This window comes from Electrona antarctica (assembly GCF_951216825.1).
Source record: "Electrona antarctica genome assembly, chromosome: 14".
NCBI lineage: Eukaryota > Metazoa > Chordata > Actinopteri > Myctophiformes > Myctophidae > Electrona > Electrona antarctica.
In genome coordinates this window covers 30,688,839-30,714,921 of record NC_136795.1, presented here as the reverse complement: position 1 = coordinate 30,714,921, position 26,083 = coordinate 30,688,839, and the positions used below count along the sequence as shown (strand labels likewise).

Here is a 26,083-nt window from a genome sequence, read left to right as displayed (position 1 = left end):
ACAAGGCATCAGACTCGTTACATTACTCAACCCATTAAGACCAGGTACGCATCCGTGTCACGACATTAGCCATTATTTTATACTTCTACTTATAGATCTGCTATTTTTTGAAAAATCATGAAAACCTTTGAATATATATTCTTTCATAGCGAATATTAACTCAAATATTTGCTTCTGGGGTGTCCCTGGAACAACATATTTTCAGATGGTGTCCGTGGCCAAATGCAGATAATTGTTGGGGTTCGACATTAAAACGTTTGACCACCACCAATATAGAAACATAGGTTTTTTTTCTGAAACGTAATGGTCAGGTCTTAATGGGTTAAGAGGGTGATGGGCAGGGAACTGGGCGCGGGGCAGAGGGATGAGAGGGTGATGGGCAGGGAACGGGGCACGGGGCAGAGGGATGAGAGGGTGATGGGCAGGGAACGGGGCGTGGGGCAGAGGGATGAGAGGGTGATGGGCAGGGAACGGGGCGTGGGGCAGAGGGATGAGAGGGTGATGGGCAGGGAACGGGGCATGGGGCAGAGGGATGAGAGGGTGATGGGCAGGGAACGGGGCGTGGGGCAGAGGGATGAGAGGGTGATGGGCAGGGAACGGGGCGCGGGGCAGAGGGATGAGAGGGTGATGGGCAGGGAACGGGGCGCGGGGCAGAGGGATGAGAGGGTGATGGGCAGGGAACGGGGCAGAGGGATGAGAGGGTGATGGGCAGGGAACGGGGCACGGATGAGAGGGTGATGGGCAGGGAACGGGGCGCGGGGCAGAGGGATGAGAGGGTGATGGGCAGGGAACGGGGCGCGGGGCAGAGGGATGAGAGGGTGATGGGCAGGGAACGGGGCGCGGGGCAGAGGGATGAGAGGGTGATGGGCAGGGAGCGGGGCACGGGGCAGAGGGATGAGAGGGTGATGGGCAGGGAACGGGGCACGGGGTAGAGGGATGAGAGGGTGATGGGCAGGGAACGGGGCACGGGGCAGAGGGATGAGAGGGTGATGGGCAGGGAACGGGGCAGAGGGATGCGAGGGTGATGGTCAGGGAACGGGGCGTGGGGCAGAGGGATGAGAGGGTGATGGGCAGGGAACGGGGCAGAGGGATGAGAGGGTGATGGGCAGGGAACGGGGCAGAGGGATGCGAGGGTGATGGTCAGGGAACGGGGCGTGGGGCAGAGGGATGAGAGGGTGATGGGCAGGGAACGGGGCAGAGGGATGCGAGGGTGATGGGCAGGGAACGGGGCGCCGGGCAGAGAGGGAGGGGTGGTTTAGTTGAGCCAAAACAGAAGATGGTTGATCTTCTGTGTCTTTGGAGCAACAATGGGAACGTCGGCTTGTCTTTCGAGTCTCAGCGTGTTGTGGAATACTTTCCTCTTAGTCTCTCTCTCTCCCTCATTTATCATTGTTTTGATTTGTTTGTTTGTGACCATCTGACATCTTGAAAGCCCATATGAGGGCTGCGACCCCAGGTTGCGAACCACCGTCGTGGGGTGAAGTGTTGTAAGAGCTGACAAGAGTCTCTGCCAGGACCTTAACCTCTCCCACAGCAGTCTGACTCAGACAATGTTCTGAACAGACCCACCCGTCCACTTCCAGTGAATCAACAAGTTGTGTGATGTTACCATTCATTGTAACGTCACAGCAGGGTAGTCACAATAACCTTGTTAGGTTCATTCTCTTTTATTTTTATTTTACCCCCCTCTTTTTGGTAATATTGCCGTAATGGTCGGTTCAAGTGCGGAATGCATTTTGTCACTTCTAGAATCCCAGTACTTCCGAGGGGGCAGAAATGTGCGTGTTCCCTCCTAATACAGTACATCTCAATGTGGTGTACAGACTTAATTGGCTACAAAGATATCTTACTACTGAATGTGGAGATGACGGGATCAATATTAAGTTAATATTAACTCACTGTTCATTCCATTAATGTTACAATATTATTTTAAAGTGTAATGCAAATAAAAGTCCATCAATATCATGAATTACTTCTTTTTCACTTTTCAGAATTTCTTGTTCTAGGGCCCAGACAAAGCAAAAAACCCAAGCTTGCACTACCACATGTGAGAGGAGATTGTCTTTGGGCCAATGAACATGGAGAACAAGCAACATCATTTCCTGTTTGAACCATAGAAAGTAAAAGGATCCTAGAGATGACAAAATATTCATTACTCAGGCTGGGGTTTGTTGTTCTTCTTCTTGTTGTTTTTTTTTGCAAGTTAGCATCTTTGCTAACAGTCAGTTTTTCTCAAGTTCAGCTGCTCAGCAATGACATCACCAGAGAGGCGGAGTCTCCACATCCCCAAGCCCCTCCCCTTCTCCCTGAGAGCCAAGCAGAGAGTCGGAGGAGCGTGGATCATCTGAAACTCCACCCGGATACAGAGCCGAGCTGAGGGAGCTGATTGGCTGCAGTCTTGTCTCCGGAGTGAGACTGTATCCAATCACACGTGTCAGTTCTCAGGTCAGCTGGTCAGGTATCAAAAAAAGAACTGGAAAAGAAAAAGGGGAGATTAATTTAATCTTTAATAGTTCTTTATATAAATTAATTCATTTTTTTTTAAATGTTTTTTTTGCGGCTTTCGCCTTTATTTTATAATTTTTATAGAGGGACAGACAGTAGGCTGACAGGAAATGGGGAGAGAGATGGGGGAGTGACATGCAGTAAAGGCCGTCGGGATCGGGAGTCGAACCCGCGGCACACTGCCAGACTTGGGCTAGCGGCCAAGGTGCCTGGACTGCTGAGCCACGGCCCAGGCCGCTTAATTTACTTTTTAATATAATGGGAGTTGAGGTAGTTGTGGTGTATAGATTGATTCATTGATTTTTCTTTATTTAAGTGTCATGCTTCCAAGGAAGCCCAGCCCATATGGACTTACATCTTCTTCGTATAGTAGGTTAACATTTAGCTACGGCCAGGGCCAAGGGGGCTTGTTGGCCACTCTGTCAGTCGGCCTGTCAATCGCTGGTTCCATCTTATCACAAATAATGTGCCATACATCAAAAGTGTCCCTTTCCTGGACATAATCACGTGTTGTGTGAGCATGTAGATCGTCTATATCCAGCAACGTTGATTTGGTGTAGAGACAAAAAGGTAAGGGGCCAAGTACAGACTGCTGGGGGGTCCCAGCCAACACAGTATATACGGCTGAAATGGTCATGGTGCTTGTTAGAGCAAAGTACTTAAACCCAACCTGCAGTAGTGGAGCTGCTCAGCTCCCAGAGCAAAGTACTTAAACCCAACCTGCAGTAGTGGAGCTGCTCAGCTCCCAGAGCAAAGTACTTAAACCCAACCTGCAGTAGTGGAGCTGCTCAGCTCCCAGGGGTCAGTGGTGGAGCTGCTCAGCTCCCAGGGGTCAGTAGTGGAGCTGCTCAGCTCCCAGGGGTCAGTAGTGGAGCTGCTCAGCTCCCAGGGGTCAGTAGTGGAGCTGCTCAGCTCCCAGGGGTCAGTAGTGGAGCTGCTCAGCTCCCAGGGGTCAGTAGTGGAGCTGCTCAGCTCCCAGGGGTCAGTAGTGGAGCTGCTCAGCTCCCAGGGGTCAGTAGTGGAGCTGCTCAGCTCCCAGGGGTCAGTAGTGGAGCTGCTCAGCTCCCAGGGGTCATTGAGTGTTAAGTGCATACTGTGAAACAACAGAGCATGCTCAGTGCTTATGTATGAATCCCCGCTGGTGCCAATCACTCACATCAACCTATCAGGCTCCAGCGCTACGTTTGAGACTCCACCCCCGGCTGGCCATTCTGGTCCCTCTCCTTGATTGACAAGTACATCTCCTCTTCAGGATCATAATAGTAGAACTTCCTCAGATAGACAATCAGTGGTCTAGAAGGAGGACGACAGACAGACAGACAGACAGACAGACAGAAGGAGTAGAAAAGAAAATTAATTTCTCATATGCTCACAGTGCATTATCCTGCTTACACTAATTTGCCATGTCTCCATAAATATTGCTAAAAATGCCAAATGTTGAAAAGGAAAGGTCTTCAATGGTTCTCTTCATTCAGACGATCTATAGTAAGGTATTCTTGTCATGATCGGCATCACTACTAACTTGGATTACTATGACAGTTACAACAGGTTAGCAGCGTTATAGGGAATTAATGTTGTACCCCCAAGTGACACATCTAGGCCAATCAGAATGAATTTAGTCTGCAGGGTGAATTTGTCAAAATGTGACTTTTGTGCAGGACGGATTACTTCTGTGCATGCATGCCCCCAACGTTGAAATGCTGTCATAGAATCTGCTCACACAACAAATAAAACTTGATGGGTAACATATTAGGCTATTGATTTCAGGTCTAGGACTAAACAGAAATTTGTAAACTATATTTTATTTCAATGTCATACTGTCGGGTATAGAAGAGCTTCCCACCTTCCTTTCAGCATGCCTGTGCACTCTGTGGCAGAGAATGTGCTAATGATATGGTTACAAAGTCTAGCACTTTAACTTTTCTGTGTATAGAGGGTATGCATGTGGAAATAATGCGAGAATACCTACTGAGTCGCAAAAAAAGACTTTCTAGCCTTGATAGCCTATACATCCAAACATTAAAGTCCTATCTGATTGCATTAAACTTTAAAGTCACTTTCGATTTTCCTCTCACTTTATGCATACCATCTACGAACCACTGTGGTGCGACAATGTAACAGTGTCAAAATACTCTTCTCCATGTCAAATAAATATCTCCATGTATAGGCATAATGTAACTGCAGCCTCACCGAAGGTTTGACACATTTTACAAACTAACCGCACAATTTCCACAAGAACCAAATTTAAAATAGGATTAGGGTAGGTTATATTCATATTATTTTCAAACAGCGTCAAATTGCAGATGGTTGAGTCCACTGGCTCTAATAAATCTAACAGTTCTGATTGCCACACTGCCATTGTCAATTCCAGTCTTTTATTTAGTTAAATATCACATCAGCACCAATTCCACAAAACCCCTCTGCGACGATCAAACATGCATCAGCACACACACACATATATAAATATTCCCACTTTATGAGTCTTGTCTAGAGACTGGCTCTAGAGGAGGCAAGAATTACATCACTTGGTATTTTAGCTGACTGTAAAACTCTCCGGCTGCAAGGTGGCTCACCTGGTAAGAGAGCACACACACACCACATACATAATAAGGCCATAGTCCTTCCCGCAGCTGGCCCGGGTTCCAATGCAAGCAAAATAAAATCTCAAGACTGAAAAAATATTTCAGTTCTATTATTCTATTTGTGAAACAATGTGAAAGGAGCCTCCTCAAACTAGTGCCGATTCCTAAACAATTAACTAACACAATATGTAGAATTATGATGTTTTAGTAATTGCCGATACTAATTGTTCCTGCATACTGCCACCCAGGTGAATAAATCACAGACTGAGGCTTTAACCTTTGATTTTATGAAATATCCGAGACCATTAGTTCTTCTGAACATGTTGCTAGTTTGCCACTTCAAATGATTAAAGGGACATTTCACCGCTGGACGAAACAGCAGTCACTCAATCTTAATAGTATTTGTAGTAGCACAATTGGAAATGTGCACCCTATGGCCAGAAAAATAATAGTCCAGGATGGAAGTGAGACCATATTTTCATGACAAAATTTTGGTCATGAACATTTTGCCATGACTAAAATATCTCAAAACACATTGCACGTTGCACACCCTAGGAAAGTGTTTATTGTGTCATAAACATCATTAAAATATGATCTGGTTGCAAAAGGGGTGAAGTGGCCTTTTAAAATAATAACCAAAAACAATTGCAGACGCATTGAGAGCTTGTAGATTGGCTAAATCAGTCGTGGTGACTGAGAACTTTAATCCATGCACCCCCCCCCCCTTTCCTGTCTCTCTCTCACTGATAATTAAGCAGAAACGTTGAGGAAAAGAAAATCTAAAGAAGAAAATACCTCATGATTCTCATGCAGAACGACACGTTGTGAGCTAATAATTTCCGGTGTGTGTGTGTCTCTCTCTGTGTGTGTGTGTGTGTGTGTGTGTGTGTGTGTGTGTGTGTGTGTGTGTGTGTGTGTGTGTGTGTGTGTCTGTACATACGTTGGCAGGGGCAGCTCCTGGATGTGGTCTATACGGACCAGCTGTCTGATACAGAAGCGACAGAGGTGCTGCAGGGACTTCACACTGCTGAACCTGGACACTGGATACAGCAGCTGGACCGGAGTAGGGGGCAGGCCTGGGAACGCACGCACACAAACGCACACACACACACATACATTATGTAGAAAACCCTCTATAGTAGTAGTTCTCCATTTCTTGACTTGATTTTTCAAGTCAAGGACCCCCAAATTAATATGTATTTGGCCGCTGACCCGCCACTTCAAAAAAGGGTTTTGTGCCAGGGACCCCCCAGAAGAGAAGATTCAAGTTAAATCTTCTCTTCAACATTTTTCAATAGTTCTACGATTTAGAATCGGACTTTACATTTAAATTGAAAGATTGTCTATCAAATAGACACAAAGAGAACAACTGACAGATGGAAGGACAGTCACATACAGTATATTGACAGATGAATAGACGAATAGACGGAAACAGAGAGCCCTGATTGGTGGATGGTTACCACTTACCGGGGACACGGGAGCGCAGGAAGTAGAGGAACTTTCCATTCTTGGAGTGCATGATGGCTCTCTCTATGAACTCTACCACCGAGTGACAGCGGTCTTCAAACTTAGGATGACACCACAGGCTGAATGTACCTGGAGGACAGACACACAGAGAGACACACAGAGAGAGAGAGAGAGAGAGAGAGAGAGAGAGAGAGAGAGAGAGAGAGAGAGAGAGAGAGAGAGAGAGAGACCAAAAGACAGAAATAAATAAAGGAATTAAGAACGCACAATGAAGAATAATAATTTACGTCAGGCATTTGCTATGTTATTTTTAGGGGTGTGATCATTCAAACTCTTATAAATAACGGCCGAGCTACACCAGGCCGTTCAGCGTGCGTTTCCACGCATACGCACAAACGTGCTTATAGATCCAGTCCTATTGTAAAGTGCACATATGCAGGGCTTGCGTGTGCATGTTTTATGCACACATGCGCTCGGTGTAGCTCGGCCGTAAGACGGGAGGCCAATTCCACGAATGCCTTCTAAAATCTGAATCCCCCCCCCACCGCCCCCTCCCCCTTTTCCCCTCACTGTATATGTTTCTTTTCCCTTTTTACCTCCATTATGATGAATTCCTGTACTGTTCTTTGTCTATATAGAAGTGTCTATTTGTACGTCTCTAAATGTTTTGATGAATTGAACATGGTGGAACCTGTTGTAAACAAGTGTAATGCTTAATTGGGTCGTCCACTCACAGTTAACAGCCTTTGTATTGAGTTTGTGCTGAAATGTACTGTAATTCTGCAAACTGTTAATAAAATTTTCAATCAATCAATCAATTCTAAATCAGTAGTTCTCACACTAAAATGTCCAGAAATAGCAGTCACAAAGTGACCCACTGTGAGCTTGTTTATCTGCCATTTCTGAATAGCCAACGCTAAAATCTAAAATGACGCGGAGGCTGTCCCGGTTTTAACTGGTTCAATTAAATTGGTGCCGTTAAAGAGCACAACATCTGTTACAAACATCTGGACCAAATGGGTAGCGCTTGGGTGCCACGTGATCAGGGGCATTTTTGTACAATGAAGCCTCCTATTGTCGCCATCTTGGATGCTAGCAGTATAGTAGTTTGTTTTACTGCCCATTATATGATGAATTAAGACACATATTTTATAAAATGTCAACTATTTGTGTTAACTTTTTCTGGTTGGATGATTATGAAAAACTTGAATTTTGTTTTAGGAAAGGTATTTTTGTTTTCGCTAATTGTAAAGCTTGGGAAAAAAGGCAGAATGTTTTGTTTGTGTAAAAGAAAAAAAAACTGTTAATTTTATTGTACAATTATGCAATATTGAAGCATTGATTTGACTATAATTCCATGTTGGCTGGGCACCTTTGGTGCATGACAAAAAAAAAATAATCTATCTATCTCTAAAGTAACAGCATCAATGCTAGCGAGCTAAGTTAGGCCAATCCTTGCTCTAGAAAACGCCAATGTTCCCGTCGCGATCACCGGATAATCAGAAATAACCTCCGAACATCGCCGATCTGTTCAAAACCACGGACAGCGGCGTAGTTTCAGAGAAAAGAGTGTACTTCGGCTAAAACAGAAGCTAATGGCTATGGAGAAACAGAAGCAGTGCGGGCGGGGGTCTAGCAGCCGTGTCTACTGTCTAGGCACCGGAGCGATTCCAAAATGAAACACAGCGAGGCTTTCTTAACTTATTTATTTTTTTCGCCTTTATTTTATTCTTTTTTATAGAGCGACAGAGACAGTAGGCTGACAGGAAATGGGGAGAGAGATGGGGGGGTGACATGCAGTAAAGGCCATCGGGATCGGGAGTCGAGCCCGCGGCAGACTGCCAGACTGGATTACCAGCCAAGGTGCCTGGACCGCTGAGCCACGGCCCAGGCCACAGCGAGGCTTTCTTACAGCGATATCAAACACCGAGCCTACTCGTCATGAGCGCCCGCGTAATTAATTTATAGGACGAGTATAACTGTGATTAATACACAAACCTAACATGAACAGATTCTGAAAATGAAGCTTTACTTTAGTATAGGAAAAAAAAAGGTGGCATACAAAATACAGAAACGATCTCTTAGCATCACTTGGCATTCACGTCTGCTCTCTAACTGTCATAGCTCAATATTACCCTCTACAAACAATAGAATCCCAGGCTTGTTCTACACTCTACAGTGTATTGCGGGCTTTGCAGCAAAAACCTTTAGTCAACCTTTGTTAGGCAATACAATAGCATATCATAACGATGAATGCAAACATATTAAAAAAATATATATAAATGATATATACCTGAAGTACCCAAGTAAGCACTGCACTAAATATCAGAGCATTGTTTGATAGTGCTGGCGGCTGATTTCCTGGCAGACCTCTGTAGGCTGGCATACTCATGCTCTCTGATACAATGCTCTGTGTATCGCCATGACAGCAAATGAAAAACACCCCGGACTTTCGATATGGTGACAAAAATTATACAATTCATTCCACATATAGGCCTTATATACTGTGTGTGTGTGTGTGTGTGTTGTGTGTGTGTGTGGGGGGGGGTGGTATGTGCGTGCGTGCGTGTGTCTTACCCCTGTAGTGCTCCATGCGTGTGTGGTGTGTGACTCCCTGGGACCTGAAGCTGAGGCTGAGGATGTACCGAGGGTCAGAGCTGTCCCGAACCAGGAAGGAACCATCGGGTTTCCCCTTCAGCTTCATCTCAGCATCCTCCCAGTTCATAGGACCCCAGTACCAGCCGCACTGTCAAACAAAACACACCACCTCAACATCAGTTCACAGGACCCCAGTACTCAACATTACACTCATATTCTTTGATACACATACATACAGTACAGGTATTTCGGTGCGTGGCCAAAATCTGCCATTCCTTCGCTGGGTTCGAACAACACAGCTCTCACTATTGGAATTGCTTTACGGAAAGTATACCATCGTTACATTTCATGGGTTTTGTTTTGTTATAGCGCAAAACTATGGTGACGTATTGTAGTGCAGGTTGGTAATTGCAACAACCACCGCCAAATGTTTGAACCGTTCGAAACGCGATTCTGCCCATAATCATGCCTAAAAGAGGGACATCAGTTTAAAAGCGGTTTAATGATTTTCTCACACGTTGTCATCTGCTATTTGAACGTTTTAGACACAAATAAGTAAATAAAATAATGTGGGGGAACTTAATCAGTTGTTTTGGGATAGTTTGCAATAAAGCAGGTGCAAGTATTTAGTATCAACAATGCAACGGCTGTTGGTAATCAACACCAGCGCATCAACAAACCATGAAATATTTCAAGGTTTGAAAGACCTTTCATGTCCACAAAGTGTCGTTTTTTGCTTAGAACGTGCTGGCATACTTGACTGAAGTCCACAAATGTAGCTGGCCGACATAAAAAGGCATATAAATTAGTTAGTAGTTCAAAACAGTGGGTTATAGTTCAAAACAGTGAGTTGTGCACATCCAGTTGATTGCTGGTGCAGAGTGACAGTTCAAAACACTAAAACGGCATTGCTCCTAAATAATAGAGCTGGTGCTGGACACTTCAAAAGAATACAAGTCTGATTGCTGGTCCGATACCCAGCAGTTTTTTTACTTGAATTTACTTGAGTAAAAGTACATGTATGAAAAGTACTCATTATGCAAAAATGTCCCATTTTCAAAAGGTTTAAAAAGCTTTTGAAAATAGCTGATCTACAAGCTCACAACGCGATTAATGGTGAGCATGTAGATGGTCTATTTTCAAATAGCCAAAATATATATTCCGGGTAGGTGGGTAACACATTTGATCCCTTTGACAGGTATACTCGTCCTGATTAATTAATATTGCACCATGCGTGGGGCGCTCATTGTGTTAATGTATGTTTTGTAATTAACTAGTAACTAACGTTTTAAATTAATTGTAGTGGATTAAAAGTACAATATTTGCCTCTGAGATGTACTGGGGTAGAAGTAAAAGTATTGAATATTGGAGCCAGTAAAGTAAAAAAAAGAAATAAGTGTAGAAATAAGTGTACATAAGTACAATACTCGAGTAAATGTTACTTTCCACCACTGCTCACTTCATACTTTCAAATTGAACATTAAATCAGGCGAGGCGTCTTAATTAGTGACATCAGCTGATGTCTTGGTTGGAGTGAATACACTTAATACACTAAGTTGAATTAGCATATCGTTTTAGGTACATTCTGTACCCACAAATATTTTATTTAGGTTCACCAGCCTGAGAACACAGTTTGCTTGTCATTTTAAGCCCACTTTGTCTTATCTTGCACTCAGTGCAATGTGGACAATGCTTTATGCAATCTTTCACGCCCTGTTTATTTTAAATGCAATGTGTCTACGCCCTCTAAATAGTATATAATGGGGGGTGGCGTGGCAACAAGGCACAGGAGCATCTAGCGACTGTGCATAAGACAAATCAAAACTACATCACAAGCCTTATGTAAGACATCATATTGCTATTTTAAGGGCACCGCATCTTATATAAAGTGATGCGCGCCCACATGGGTGGGCACACAATTCAAGTACACGTGTTTGTGTCGGCACACACTGGTGCGCATACTAGCAAGAAACATACAGAAAAGTCTGTTCCATTCCTCAACTTAGTCCAGTGACTAGTGCTGCAGTTAACTCCCAGTAATATCCAACGTTAAGCTTCAGCAGCATGATTATGACCCTAACCCTCATATCAATAAGAAGACGGCACGTCACCAGAAATATCAACGTTGTTTTGATCTATGAACTTGATCACCGTACAAATTTCCAGCCTGTGTCATTTTGGACCCGTCTGTGAAGACCTCTACACTGAACAACATGCAGTAGCAGCAATAGAGCTATATGGGCAAATGTAAGCGTGATATAAAGGTAGTCGGATTGGTTTGCCCAAAACCACACACATGAAGCATTAAGTGCATTAGTCCTATATACTTAAATGGTAAATAAAATGGTAAATGGAGCATTTATATAGCGCCTTTATCCAAGGCGCTTTACGGAGATTGTGCATAATACATTCAGCCATTCACACACACATTCACACACCGAGGCCGGGGGAACCAACCTGAACCTTGCGATTCCCATCCGCACTCTTCTCTCCACCATCTATCCCTCTACCCCTGATCCACTGCCGCCCCTAAGACTTAAGACGTTGCAATGGGGCTTTGCAGGTCTGTCTTGAAATTAATGAGGCGTCGTTGCCAAGCACTAAGGCACTGTACATAATGTCAAAATATGCCCCTGTCTGTGTGCCTCTCTCCTCTATGCGCTCACTACATTTGTGAGGGCTGGTTTTGCGCTTCATTTCTTTGCCTCTAAAAAGCAGGTGGATATTATCACAGCAGGCTATATTAAAACTAAAAGCGTCGTGTGATCATGGGGATGGGGGTGATGACCTTAAAGCTCCCACACAATAGCCCTTTCCACACCTAAGCGCAAAACGGTCGACAGCCACGCACTTCTTAAGCTCTGCGCAGCTTAAATGGATGGAAAAGAAGCTCCACGGAGGTGGAGCTTCTTTTCCATCCACCAGCTGTCTAAAAACTCAGAATTTAAGCTGCGCGCAGCCGAGAACGTGCGCGGCTCTTTCCATAGTGTGGCAGCACCAATGACAGCAATAGTCAAGCTCCTCCTTGCATCTCCAGCCTAAAGTAGAAATGGAACCTAATCTACAACAGCACCGCACCTGGAATATCACAGCCCATGTTATTTGTACTTGTAGCAGGTTAATTTGTTTACAATGCACAAACAGATACAGTACATTCAAGGACAACATTCAATGCATTAAACATAAACAGAGTTGTTTTTATCCAGTAGCAATTAATGGAGATACAATATGGATGTGTAAAAGTGACCAAGATGAAAATATATTATTATATTTCTATTAATAACGAGTTTTAATGTTCTGGTGGGGGATTTGTTTGGGTGAAATTGTTGGGGATTATTATTTTTTTAATAAAAAATAATTACCTAGACCATCCTAGGTAAAATTTGATTTTTAATTACTTCCTGACTGTAAACGCAAAATAGAGAATACATAAATATTACACCCATACTAGATATCCTCTAAAATGTAGTTACTATGGGCAGGATTTGGATGACAATATAGCCTTCAACAGATTTTATTTTTCTGAGCAAGTCGCCCAAATTCAATTTCTCTCAGTTGGAGTTGCATTGTGTGACAGCATTCTCTTGCTAAATGTCAGCATCACTTTCAGCATCTCACGATTTTCTGTTTATTTTTGTGCTGGACTGGTCGAGCTAGTCTACTGCAACTCATGCTTAACATTTTATCGATTTTAATCTAGCACATATATGTCTTAATTGTTTTCAGGGTTTTTTCTAATTTATGTTGGTTCCTCCCTTTCCTTATGTAAAGCTAATTTGGCTATTAATATCGATATATAAATCTGAGCTATTATTATTAACTTTTAAAGTTGAGCTGAAATAAAAAAGGAGTTCTTCCTGTAAAACAAAATATGACGCAGTCTTACATCAGCAAGTACCAAACAATTTCAACCAATATTATGACATCCTCAATCTTTCACACAAAGCTCAAATTAACACGCTACCGACACTAGAGGGCAGTGCTGTATGCAGCAGTATCCAACATGGCAGCCTCGTTGTTGTCACTCTGATTGTATATCGCACAAATACGTGAAATTTGCCATCTGCGCCATTTACCCATCCTAACTATTAGGAGCAGTGACCGATATTAGTACAGCACTCAGGGTGCAGGAGGCTGGGGCTATAAGTTGTCTTTCTCAGGTACACTTCGACACACAGACCGGGGGTCGGGGCGTGAACCCCAGACCTTCTGTTTTCCAGATGGCTTCTTTACCCATTCAGCTATTACTACAAAGAAGTTAGGATACTGGCAAAATGCCATTTCAACCCAACTTTAAGCTCTGCTTCAAACACAGCCAGAAGGCAGGCAGTCCCAAGCACAGCTGAACAGATTGCATAATTAGCTGCTGCCTTTGTAAAATCAGACACTTATTATTCCACACACCTTGGGAGCGCAAATTGCATTTAAGGTGAAGCGCTGCACCTCTGACTGACGCACAACGGTCCTCTGTGGCACAACCGCATGACCTACTGTACCTATAGTAGCTAGGCCTGTCACACTTATTACATAATATCACCTAAATCATCTAATCACAATTATTTTGCATAATCATTTCCATGTTGAAAAAGGTTCATACATTTTCAAATATTCTCCAAATATTGCAGACCTACAAGCACAACATTGATACGTTGTAAGCTTGTAGTTGAGCTATTGTCACTAACGTTACATTTGTTTGAAAGTATAAAAATAATAAATATGTATATTATAAATAAGTTATTTGTCTGTGGGATTTTTGATTACAAAGGCCAAAAAATTATTTTTTATCCATTATGTTCCAATGTTCAATGCCAAAAAATCAAAACAAAAATCGTTAATCGCAATTATCTCTGTGACAATTAATGGTCAAGTTAAATTTCATTATGGTGACATGCAGCATCTAACTGTACCTTCTCCAGCTCTCTGAGGCTGGTGGCGAAGCTGCTGGCGTCGGGCCTGCTGAGGGGGCAGAGGAGAGGCCGGGGGGTCAGCCTGGGAGGATGGGGATGGCCGTCTGGCCGTAGTGGCACCGGTCGAGGAAGACCGCGCAGGAAGGTGTCTGGAATCAACATACACACACAAATATATTGTTGCTATTGGGCAGAAACCGAAAATGAGTGTTTTTTATAAATTAACGCCCTACTTGATCATAGTACAGTGTCACACAAAAGCTGAAAAGCATAAAAAGTAGCAAGTCGTCATGGCGATTGCGTTTCTGTATGTCGTGGTTATCGTGGTGATGCATGTCTGTATGGTATAAGCCTTTATAATGTGTGTATCATTATGAAAAACAATTAACCGTTTTGTATTTGTATTTTAAACTGTCCCTCTGATAGGGCAATAACATTTCAAATGGAATTTGATCTGATTTGAGTTACCATATGCTGTGAACATATGCCCTCTGTGTGCGCGCGCTCGTGCGTGTGTGCGTGCGTGCACACGTGTGTGTGTGTGTGTGTGTGTACCGTTGAGGCTGAGGCTGTGCTGGATGGTGCCGAGTGTGGGGGGGAGAGCCAGAGGTCGTGGGGGCAGAGACTGCATCGAGGCCCCCACACTGCGGTCCAGGAAAGGCCCTTGTTGCTGGGGAGGCCCACCAAAGTCATCTGAAGCAACAAGCATCGTCGTCAATATTTTTGCCATTTTCTTCCTGCCCACACCTTACAGCTAATCCCAGCTCTGATTTGACTCAGCATTCACTCAGCGTTTTGCAAGGATCATCAATTACAGTAGCAGCCCTGCCCCAAAAGCATCGGCTCTGTGAGAATCTGTATAATAGATTTTTTGAAAACAGATATTTACAAATAGCCAATAGTTCAAAAGTGGTTAAATTGATTTGATTAAAAACTAATTCTGGGGACCACACTTTTTTCTAATAGATCCATCTATCCATTTGTTCACATCATTGTGTATCCAGCTACCTAGCCATCCAGTCACACATTCTGTCTTACCCAGGTCATTCCTTTTAATTAATTGACATCATAATATAGCAGATCAGCATTTCTGAGTTAACATAAACTGCAGTCACAAGTAAATTACACCTTACATAGTGTCGACTCATTTAGAAAACTCCCCCTATTTTCAAATTGATGGAAGTAAATTAATAGTTGGAGGCTTGGAGCTAAAAGCACTACCATATTAAAAGGGAATTTTGATGATCTTAGACATCAAAATCAGACATTTTCCCTTTCCATTTCGAGCAAACGGTGGAAATACCAAACGGTGGAAGGAGCACAAGTGACATCACTTCGCTCTTCACATGCTGTTAAACGCAAATGTACATGTAAACAAGTTCAGAGGTGTGAAATCGTTGACGTGTCATGTTGTGACTAGAGCGAGCGAGTCCATTTACCCGAGCAGTGTAATTTCTTCAGGTGTCACTCTAGAGACACATCACTTTAAAAAACATTTATTTTCGTTTAAAAAAGAAAACACGTGCTATGATCACCACAAGAACCCATTTATGATATTTTATGAGTATGTGTAATATAAAGAAGAAAGAAGCTAAGAGAGAAACATTGGACGAAAAGGAAAAACATAAAGAAAGGAAAAGGCGTGAGGGGAAAACGGAGAAGTGCCATGTACCAAGAAGACTGAGGCTTCGTCTGGGAGGCGGAGGGGGGGTCGGAGGGTGCTGAGAGCTGACCCCCCTCCGAGAAATATCCACATCAACTAGAGACACCGTTTCACCTGCGCGCGCGCACACACACGCGCACACGCACACACACACACACACACACACACGCAGTGTACACAGGTAGAAAGGAGTACCAGAGAGAAGAGGAGAGGTGTTAGATGTTAACAGCTTTGAAACAACAGAAAGTTAGCTGAGGGAACAGCTGAAGAAAAATGTGAAGAAAAATTATTATTATGAAAGGAGGAAGAGAAGAGAGGACAGCAGCAATACCTGGGTAGTTGTTTTAACCACTTAAGAATTTAAAAAACATATATTCAAGAAATCAAAAGTAGATGATCTCGAAGCTAACACATCTTCAGGTGTTGTTTTGTTAGCTTAGAGAATGGCTATTTTCGCTATATTTGGACATTTTTGCATCCCAAAATAGGGTTGCCAGGTTGACTGTGGTTAATGGTAAAACTTAGCCCAACACTCGGCTTGAATTGTCATTTAGTTTCTCTCGCCAGAACATTATTTTTGAGGGGCGCTAGCCCCTCCTATGCACAGCTTTGTGTGTGTGTTTGTACCACGGAATGTGATGATTTGATTGTATGATGATAAGACCACCCCTCACTTCACACGAGTGTGATTTTTTGAATGGGTGTAGCTAGTGATTCAGGATCTGGAGCCAGGCTAGGTAAAACTAAGGGGCGATTCACACTATGGTCCCGGGTGCGCACTCGGGACCACTTGGCAGATGTTGTGGTAGTGTGAATGATGCGTACCGTTCCCGGGAGGGGATCGCCCAACCGTCCCCGAGACCGCATGGGGGGCGGGTCTCTGGACAGTTGAATTGTATTCAGATACGGATCGTTCCAATGTGAATGCATGCGTACCTAAAGAAGGAAGTGGACTGTTTTTTTTATGAACGTGACATGATCTCTAGTCGACGAGCCAAGCGTCAACAACAAAAAAAAAAAAAACACACTGACGCTGCACGACGCGTAACACCAGCGCATTTCTCAACGCCGCCCGTCTCCTGTTGAATCTGCGTATACGCGCAGCACCGCAGTACGCGCTGATCTTATTCTGTGGACTACACGTAGCTCTGGGGCTTTGCTTGGCATAGTTTCCAAAGTAAAACAAAATAATAATAATGCTAAAGTAGAATCCATAGAAAACTAATATCAAACACGACACTGGAGCACATAACTGACTGACACAGTGAATAGCAGGCAGGCTGACAGTGAAGTAGTATAACGGCAAAGAGGCAATGCAATGTGTGTGTCTGGATTTATTTGAGACAATGTCGCAGAATTGATGGTCAGACTAGACCATAGACTGGAAGTGCATGCACTTTCTCCTTTGACTGTGGTTAATGACCAGCTCATCTGAATGTGACAGGAGTTGTTTATTTCTTTAACTTGCTACCAGCACTGCTGTCATTAATAGGAGTAATTCACCCAAAAGAAAACGCATTTTCAATCAACACACCTCATGAAGCCTTGAATCGATGGAGATTTTCTTTTTTTGTCACATTCCCAAGCCAATAATTTGACGACCGGCGGAAACTCCTACTGACTGATAAGGTTATTAGGGGTTCATGATTATGAAATTATGACCTATATCCGATATTCGATTATTTGCAGGGTCACCGTTTGACCGATTCCGATAGGACCAGCCCAAAGCATGTTAATAAAAAGTATTCAATCAATCAATAAATAGCCTATACTATTTTCCAAGTGTCCGTTTTCACAACTGAATGACACAAATTAAATGTAGAAAAATGTAAAGTTTATTTTTTACTTAAGATTTTACATCAAATTTTATTTGGCTTTTGTTCTAGACTAGAGGTACTAGACACCTTTGTATATTGAACTCATTGATGATTTTTTACATTTTTAATTTATTTTTAATTTTTGCTCAGGCTCAGGAATGCGACAAAAACCAAATAAATCATGTGTAATTGATAGAAAATAAGTCATTTTTTGGGTGAACTGCTCCTTTGATACACCTCAGGTTTATCTGGAGCCCAACTCGACATTTAACCCATTTAGACCTGAGAACCGATTCTACAAATGGCTTCTAAATTCTGAAAAACCCATGTTTCCATGTCAGTGGTTCTAAAACTATTTCATGTCAAGGACCCCTAAAAATATATGTAATTGGCCGCTGACCCCCATCTGAAAATATGTTGCTCCAGGGACCCCCCAGAAGTAAAGATGAGAGTTAAAACCGTATAAAAACAAATAAAGATTTGCGCCACATTTTCGCGATTTTTGAAAAATAGCAGACCTACAAGCTCGTAGCGTGGCACTCTATGAGCTTGTAGGTCTGCTATTTTTCAATAGCTAAAGTATAACATAATGCTAAGGGGTTCCCGCCCAGAATGGGTTAATGCACAACTGATCGTGAATAATGACATGCGTCATGTCCTGTAACTTTGCTGACGTGACCTGGAATTTTAGAATAAAAAAAGTACCACAAGAGGCTGACTATGACTCATCCATCCTCTTCTAGTGCACCTGGACAGCCTGGAGCATCAGCCTGTCTAACTGGCAGAGGTACTACTGTATTGTAAGCCCATCAGAGCCTCACAGTTAGGCTTTTAAAAAGGTGTGTCTTTGTCATGAATGTTTATATAAATACACTTTCTAACTCAAATCAAGAGCCCATAATAAATATATCCTACATACAGTATATGCACAATTCTGACACGTGATTATACACATTTAAGTCTGTAGCCATTAAACACTTAAAGCCCTATTCGAAATTTGTGCAATAGCTGATCTAAAAGCTCACAAACTGTTTATATATTTTGTGATATATTTATTTATATATTGCCTAAAAGTCTTATTTTAGCTCCTGTCAACTTGGGACAGCAGGTTGAAAGTGGCTAAAACAGCATGCCATCTGTTAGATGCAAAACAGAGCCGGGTTATTCTTCTGTTGTCATTACTATTATGGTGTTGGTCTGTCTGTGTTGTTTGAACATTTCTATGGTGGTGCATTTGAGGCACCTTTGACATGATGTGTTCTACTGCAGTGGTTCCCAAACGGTTTAACACCAGACCCAAAAGAAGAATGGGACGCCTCCTCTGGACCCAAACTTTTCACAACTTCTTAAACATCGAGTCGAACCCGCGGCACACTGCCAGACTCGGACTACCGGCCAAGGTGCCTGGACCGCTGAGCCACGGCCAAAGCCAACATTTGTTTTCTAATTAATGGAATTTCTTTGATTTTTCTTAGATGTATTTATTACATTATTTAGAAAAATAGTTTGTTTCATTGCTTAAAAAAAAGGAAAAAAAGAGAAAAAAGTAGGAAACTAAATGAACAGATATTTAATCGCGAACCTAATAGAAATGTGTCCGCGACCCACAAATGGTTCGCAGCCCAGTGTTTAGGAAGCAGTGTTCTTCTGTATCTATCTATCAAAGGGTAAAGGACGGGGCTTTAGAGAGGCGGGTAAAAAAGTCTCTCCGGTACATTGGGATGACATTACTGTTCCTCTGGAAGCGGCAGCGGCACAGAGGAGAGACAAGTCACACAATGTCAGGTAAAAATACCTACACTGCCTGCACCCAACAACACAGAGTTATACAGGACTATGTATGCCCACGCACACACAGACGCACGCACACAGATAGGGATGGAACGTTATGAAAATTACATGTCATCATGATTATATTGTGTCAAAAGAATAATTGCGATATTATCGCGATAATCAAGATATGCTTACAATTTTAAATGCCACAATTAACAATTTTTGTTAACCACTTGAAGTTCCCCCCAAGCATCGCTATACTGGGGGGGAACGTTCACCAAAAATAGCAGATCTACAAGCTCACAATGCGGTGGAATCGATTTGTGTGAGTGAAATAAGAGCGTACCAAATGCACTCTTTACAGGTCTGTTTTAAGTATAGGTGGTTTTGGAAAGTGGTACAGAATTTGCAGCTCAACAAAAGCTAATTCATGCTAGTGTATGGCGGACACCTAAAAAATAAATTAAAATCTCTGCATTATTGAGAGCAGTTTTTAATTATCTCTATAAACGATAATAATGAGTATCGTCCCATCCCTAACTACAGATAATGTGCACATGGACACACACACACACCTAATGCTAACATTGATTGGATGCAGTCCACTGCATGGATGCAGAAATACACACAAACCTACCAGTGAATGGGGGAGTGAAGGACACAGGTGCAAAGGCACTCTGGGGCCTGGAGACCTGCAGTCTAGAAGACAAACAACAACAACACACATGGTAAACACGCACACGTATCACATATTTAGCTGACAAACCTAGAAAGAGTCATAACAGTTGGAATGTGCAGAACAACAACACAATCATTAAGGTCATGGACCGGTGCCGGGCTTTAACATAATAGTTCTGTGTCCTCGGAAAGAAACAAAGATGAAGAAAAAGTGAGAGGAACAGTGAAAGGAAGAAAAATTAAACAACAACAACACTAGGGAGTAGGGTTGGTATCTGGAACCAGAGGAACCGGTTCCATCACATTTGGAACCGTTTCCGGAACCAGTTTTCTCACACTGCCAGAGCTGGTATGTGGACTTCACATCTGCTATGCAATTACTATACCACTCAAACGTTTTCATTTCAAGTGTCACCATAACTTTGATAGTGTACAAACATGGGTCCATTTGGTTCCATTCGTACACGCTCAGAGTTACAGTCCTGTAAGGTTTCATTTGGAAGCCCCTATAGGAATCGTTAACCCTTAGAAGATGAAAGACGCCAATTGGCGTCTTCATCAGAATTCCGTAAATGATCAATGACGCCAATTGGCGTCTTCACAGTTTTTGATGAATCTAAACATATTAATATGCTCCGAAGCGCTGTTTAAATTCCTGAGCTTATATTCCAACTACATTACCCAGAAAACCCGTGTCATGTGACACACGTGTACGTGTTGCCATTGGAAGCTGGTCCCAACCCCTGTAAACAGTGGGGGCAGAGGGAGTCTTCATTGTTTTGCCTGTTTTGCCGTCTCGCCCGAGCGATTTTCTAGCAGAAAAAGTTGAAAGCAGTACTATTTATTTGAGCGAGTTTTGTGGTAGTAGTATTGATCCATACGCGTCCCAGTCGCCTTCTCCAGGCGGAGTAGCCCTGGTCCAGTGCTTACAGCGAGACTCGCTGCTCCCTCCCTCCTTTTTTCATTGTCTCCCCATCGTCGTCCGATGAGCTATACCGGGAAACCATTGAAGAAGACGATCAACCCGGAATGTTTTGAGGTAATCTTATTGTAGAAAATGCCCTTCTATAGTGATCAGAAATCATAAGATGATCGCTACAAATAGATGCTTGGATAATTACTACTACTAGTCAGATCATGACGCCAGAATGACTCACCACGATGGCCCCCAGGCATTAGCCAGCACCAAAGGTGCTGGCTAATGGTGTTGGTCGGTGCATTGGTGCTGGCTAATGGCTGGAGGGAGGGTTGGTGTCGATCCGTTGGTTGGTGCAGTACAAATGTATCGTAGCAGGCATGCACGCATGGCAGTACAAGTATTTTATATTGTAGCGTGCCTTATAGGCGATCTGATCTTTAGAGTAATGTTCGCTCCTTTTATTTACTGTCTACAAAGACGGAGAACAAACATGCATCGTTTACTGAAGCAACGCGTGGTTCGTTATGATGACCTTGCTACAAGGATCGGAGGGGGGACGGGGAGTGAAGCTAACAGTAGCGTATTATATAAGATCTGTATGACGTTTCATTGACGTCTGAGCTTGCACGATAATTGCATTCATTGTATATTGTATACAATCATGATTGTACATTGTTTAGTGTGTCTCCGTGTGATGATGATGATGACGATGATGTCAGATAGCCTACGTCCCCCGTCCCCCCCAACTGGCTATTGGCCGGGCTGACTACAGCTAAATGTTTATTTTTATATATTTAGAACTGGCATCAGATGAGGAGGAGGAGGAGGATGATGATGATGATGATGAAGACGAAGAGTCAAGACTGCGATGGATTTCTCCGACACTGAACCGGATGCATTCATTCATTTCAGTTGTTGTTTTTTTTTAATTTAGCCTACACACACACACACACCGTCAAGAACAACTGGAATGCAGTGGTTTGGGGACACTGGGGAGTTTGGGGACAACTGTTTTGTATGTAGGCCTATTTATTTTCTGTAATATTTATTATAATTGTATTATGTTAGTAGTCATAAAAAATAAAAGACAAGCTTTTACAATGAGTTAGACCTGTCATGGCTATTTTGTTCACTATTCTGAGGTTTATGGTTTGACTAAGCGAGTTTCAACTGTGATTTACTCTGTAACGGTAGATGGTAAGAACCCAATTTTTTTGTTATAATACAGTATACATTCAAGTCTATATTTTGATACATATCATGGGCACAAAGTCATATCAAAACAATGTCCTTGGATGTGTTTTTTTATCAAAACTGTTTCTTCACAACAGGTTTTTGAGATACATGCATGAATAGACACGGTACTGGTAAGACTATGTAAACATGGTATATATCAAAATGTGCGTTAGAATGTCTAATTTTACCCCAAAAAAGAATTGAGTTTATATGATGTTCCATTTCAGAGCTAGGGGGACTTTTAGCTGGATAGGTCAGATTGATCATGACTGACCATGCTATTTATAGATGGCAAAATATCTACAGTGGTACATGTGAGAAACTTTTTATTTTATTTTAATTGAACTAGACAACTCACCCTTTAAAATGAGATATTGCATGGCTATGTACGCCCAGCAGAAAAAAAGTTATTTAGAAAATAAAACTTCAACCGGGCATAACTTTTTTTGTTGTCCTAGAAACACTACCCAGTGTAAATGCAGGCTCTTTTAAAAGGCTTTCAACACAAAAACTAAACATTTTATCAACTCAGTTCATTTTTTTCCTGGAAGCAGACAAGCCAAGCTTTCTCTGAAGGTCTTTCGTTGTCACACATTCACAACAGAGAATTTTCAATAAATCATTCAAAAACGCCATTCTGCCATAGAGAAGTCTAAAAACTATATAGAAATCCATGAAACTCTCAAAGAGTTAAAGGGAACCGATAAGAGGGAATCGTTAATGAACAGGAATCATTAACATTCTAAAGGATCACTGCCCTACATGTGAGTACAAGGATGATGTATTGTGATGACATCAGGAGCACTGGCATGACATGACAACAGGAATGAAGCTGCTGCGAGCGTCAGTGCTTGAATAGTTTTCAGCAACAACTGCCACTGGAATGTTGGACCAAGCGCGGGCTGCCTTCGCCATGGTAACGCATCACTATATATCTGCGGATCACGAACTGCACGGTGCTTATTTCCATGACAACATTTATACGAGGTTCTACGCCCACTGTCCTAAAGGCATTGTATGTATCCAAGTGACCACTGAAGAACGCATTTTATAAGTCTTGGCACTTAGCTGATGCCTTTATCCAGGGTGAATTACAGTGCACGTGACAGTGTCCAACTGTCCATACATGATCATAGTCTTAAAAGGAGTTGTTTTTGGATTTTTCATGTTATTTGTAGTCCACTTTGTTCTTATGCCCTTGCTACAAACATGTTGCCAACTCATTCCTTTAGATGCAAAATAAATAACAGATTGTTATTAGTAGAAGAAATAGTAGTAACAAGCAGTAGTAGTAGTACTGTAGTAGAAGCCATAGTAGTAGTGTACTTACTAGTGGATTAATGTATCTTAGTAATAATAATCGCAGCAGTAGCACAAATTCAAATAGTTATAGTTCAGTAACTTTATGTATTAAAGTTAATATTTCCAATGCCCCCCTCCCCCCCGCCGATAATTTATGTTACACCTGTTATTTCCATTAGTGCTTCCTCTTACCTTGCACTGTCCTGTTCCTGGTTGCTGGAGGTGGACCCCCACACATCGAGCAGGCTGCCCCCAGAAGAGGTGGATGAGGCCAGGGATGGTCTCTTGTCCAGAAGGCCTCCTGAGCCACCGCTGGAGCTCTTGGTTCGGAACAACTTACTGAGACGCACCTTAAGAGATCCCCCCTTCCTCGACTTCCTCCGGGGGGTCTTGTCCCCCTCCGCTCCTCGTCCGGCGATGTCCCCTTCCAGGACGACCAGGGGGGAAGCCGAGCGCCCCGCTCCCCCAGAGCTGATGCCCAGCTTGGGCGTGGTGGCTCGGCTCTGGGGCTGGGAGCGAGACTGGTGTTGGGGCCGGGGGCCGGCGGGACCAGAGCTGGATGACGGGAGGGAGTCCGGCAAGACCTGCAGCCCGGCCAGGGCCGCTGTGGCCTGGGGAGCTTGAGGCTGCACAGGGTGATAGCAGGGGTTGGATGTGGAGATATGAGCGGTGTTGGCGCCGCTGGGAAGGGCGGTGCCTGTGGTTAGGTGTGGGTCTGTGAGGGGGCCAGTAGAGGGACCTAATGACACAGCGGCACCCATGACAGCCAGCGACTGGCGGCAGTTCTGGTCGGTGCAGACCCCCGCCTCCTCTGCTAGCCGGTGGACCTGACGCATCAAAACACTTAACGTCCCGCTTGAGAACATAGACCCCGCACCGCCCAGCATGCCTCCTCCTCCTGCCCTCTCGCCCTGGTCTGTGTCCCCTGTGTCCCTGTCCTCCACCTCTCCACCTCCGCCAAGCCCGCCCACGTCTTCAGATCCGAGACCCTCGAGGACCAAGAGGGCGTCACTGGTCTCACTTGGGTCCTCGCCCGGGCCCATGCTGCCCGTGCCCGATGTCAGAACACTGTGGCAGGAGCACCTGGGCAGAGGAAGGACCATCTCTCCCTCCCCTCCAACACCCTCTATGCCCTCCTTCATCTCTACGCTGTGCCCCAGCTGGCCCAGCCTCCGGGCCAGGGCCAGGACAGGGTCTTCTCCCCCAGGAGCGCAGGGCTTCCTGGGGTCCAGGAGACCCAAACGTAGTGTTTGTTCCAAGAGTCCTGGGGGCCACTTGGCCAGCCGATCTGTCAGCAGCAAGCGGTGTCGGTGGCACAGAACCGGACCGGACTCAGAGTCCAGGAGCGGGAGAACCGGCTGAGTCTGGGATTCCAACACAACCTTGGACAACTTCAGTATCGGGTGCCACTGGAGGTGCTGTGGTTGGTGTTGTTGCGGCACGTCGTCGTCCGCAGAGGAGATGCAGTGTGTGTTGTCGAACCCGGTAGGAGACGCAACGCCGCCAGGTGAGGTGATGCTTCCAGAGTCCAGGTGATGCTGAGGCTGCGGTCTGTCAGCCTCCCCGCCGCCGGTACCCACCGGGAGATGGAGGTAGCCGGGAGGCGGCTGCTCAAGCCCGCACTCTAGAATCCCGTCACTGGATCGGAGCAGGTTCTGGAAAACCATCAGCTGCGCCCGCGAGCCGGCGTGTGCCCCCGTGCCGCCCGGGAAGAAGTCCCCGGCTCCGGCCGGCGGAGGGGACAGCGGAGCCTCGGACCCCGGCGAGGCCTGATGGCTCAGCACCACCCCTCCGTCCATCTCTCCTTTCCTGGGCAGCGGCGAGCTGTAGTGCGGCGAGGCCGAGCCGAGGCCCGTGGACGGGTTGATGCTCCGGTCCAAGTCGAAGCCGTTGTTGATGTTGTTCTCGTGATGACCCAGCGCGGCTTTGACAGCGCCGAACCCGCCGCCCCCTGACATCAGCTCCTCCGGCTCGTCCAGCCGGTCGTACTCGGCCGCGGACACCAGGCGCATCAAGACGAAATCTGGAGACATATCTTGTTGCGCGTTACTCATTATTATTTATTGTTATTACGATTAGTTTCCGTATAGCTAGCTAGGCTACAACGGGGCTCCGTTCTTACATAACATTGATATAAATAAACAGCTCGGTAGCTAGCTAGCAGCTGCAAGCACATCCTCCTATCCTGAACGCTAGCCTAGGGTAGCCCACCTAGCCTGGCAGTGGCAGCCCGGCGGAGAAGAAGAACCGCACCACAGCCATTTAAAGTTCCGACCCGGTCGCGTTGGCGTGAATAAATCCACTCGGCGTTGCCGTGCGGGGAGCTAGACAGCGACGTTACGGGGCGACAACAATGCATGTGAATTGAATAAGTGTGCAGCAGCAGCAGCCCCGCTAAAGGCTCAGGGTAGCTAGCCCGACAACAGATGATGATAGCCTCCTCCTACCGAGTCCTCCTCCTCCGTAGACAACATGGATGTAATGGGCGGCTGCGCAGCAACGGCGACATCAATAATCGGTTTTTGCTCCTGATTGATGCCGGAGGGGAGGCTGGTTGGCTGCTCGCTGCCTCTGCTCTGCTGCTTGCCTTGCTGCACCCTGTGAGCCCCCCGCGGCGATCAAACCCCACCCGCTGC

At 44.5% G+C, this 26,083-nt stretch overlaps 1 protein-coding gene across 2 annotated transcripts; it reads right to left on the bottom strand.

The window, feature by feature from the left end:
* Window positions 1-370: 370 nt before the first annotated feature.
* On the bottom strand, window positions 371-26,083 carry LOC306935971 (uncharacterized protein). Of its 2 annotated transcripts, XM_079519354.1 has the most exons (10): window positions 23,640-26,083; window positions 19,950-20,011; window positions 15,732-15,836; window positions 14,615-14,752; window positions 14,060-14,208; window positions 9,132-9,300; window positions 6,555-6,683; window positions 6,028-6,163; window positions 3,662-3,798; window positions 371-2,473 (listed from the first exon to the last, which is right to left on the bottom strand). In XM_079519354.1, the coding sequence occupies exons 1-9, from the start codon at window positions 25,499-25,501 to the stop codon at window positions 3,684-3,686; spliced, it is 2,865 nt and encodes a 954-aa protein (XP_079375480.1). In that variant the 5' UTR covers window positions 25,502-26,083; the 3' UTR covers window positions 371-2,473; window positions 3,662-3,683. The 2 variants fall into 2 exon arrangements, with proteins under 2 accessions (XP_079375480.1, XP_079375481.1); XM_079519355.1 differs by lacking the exon at window positions 15,732-15,836 and having other exon boundaries at window positions 23,640-26,080.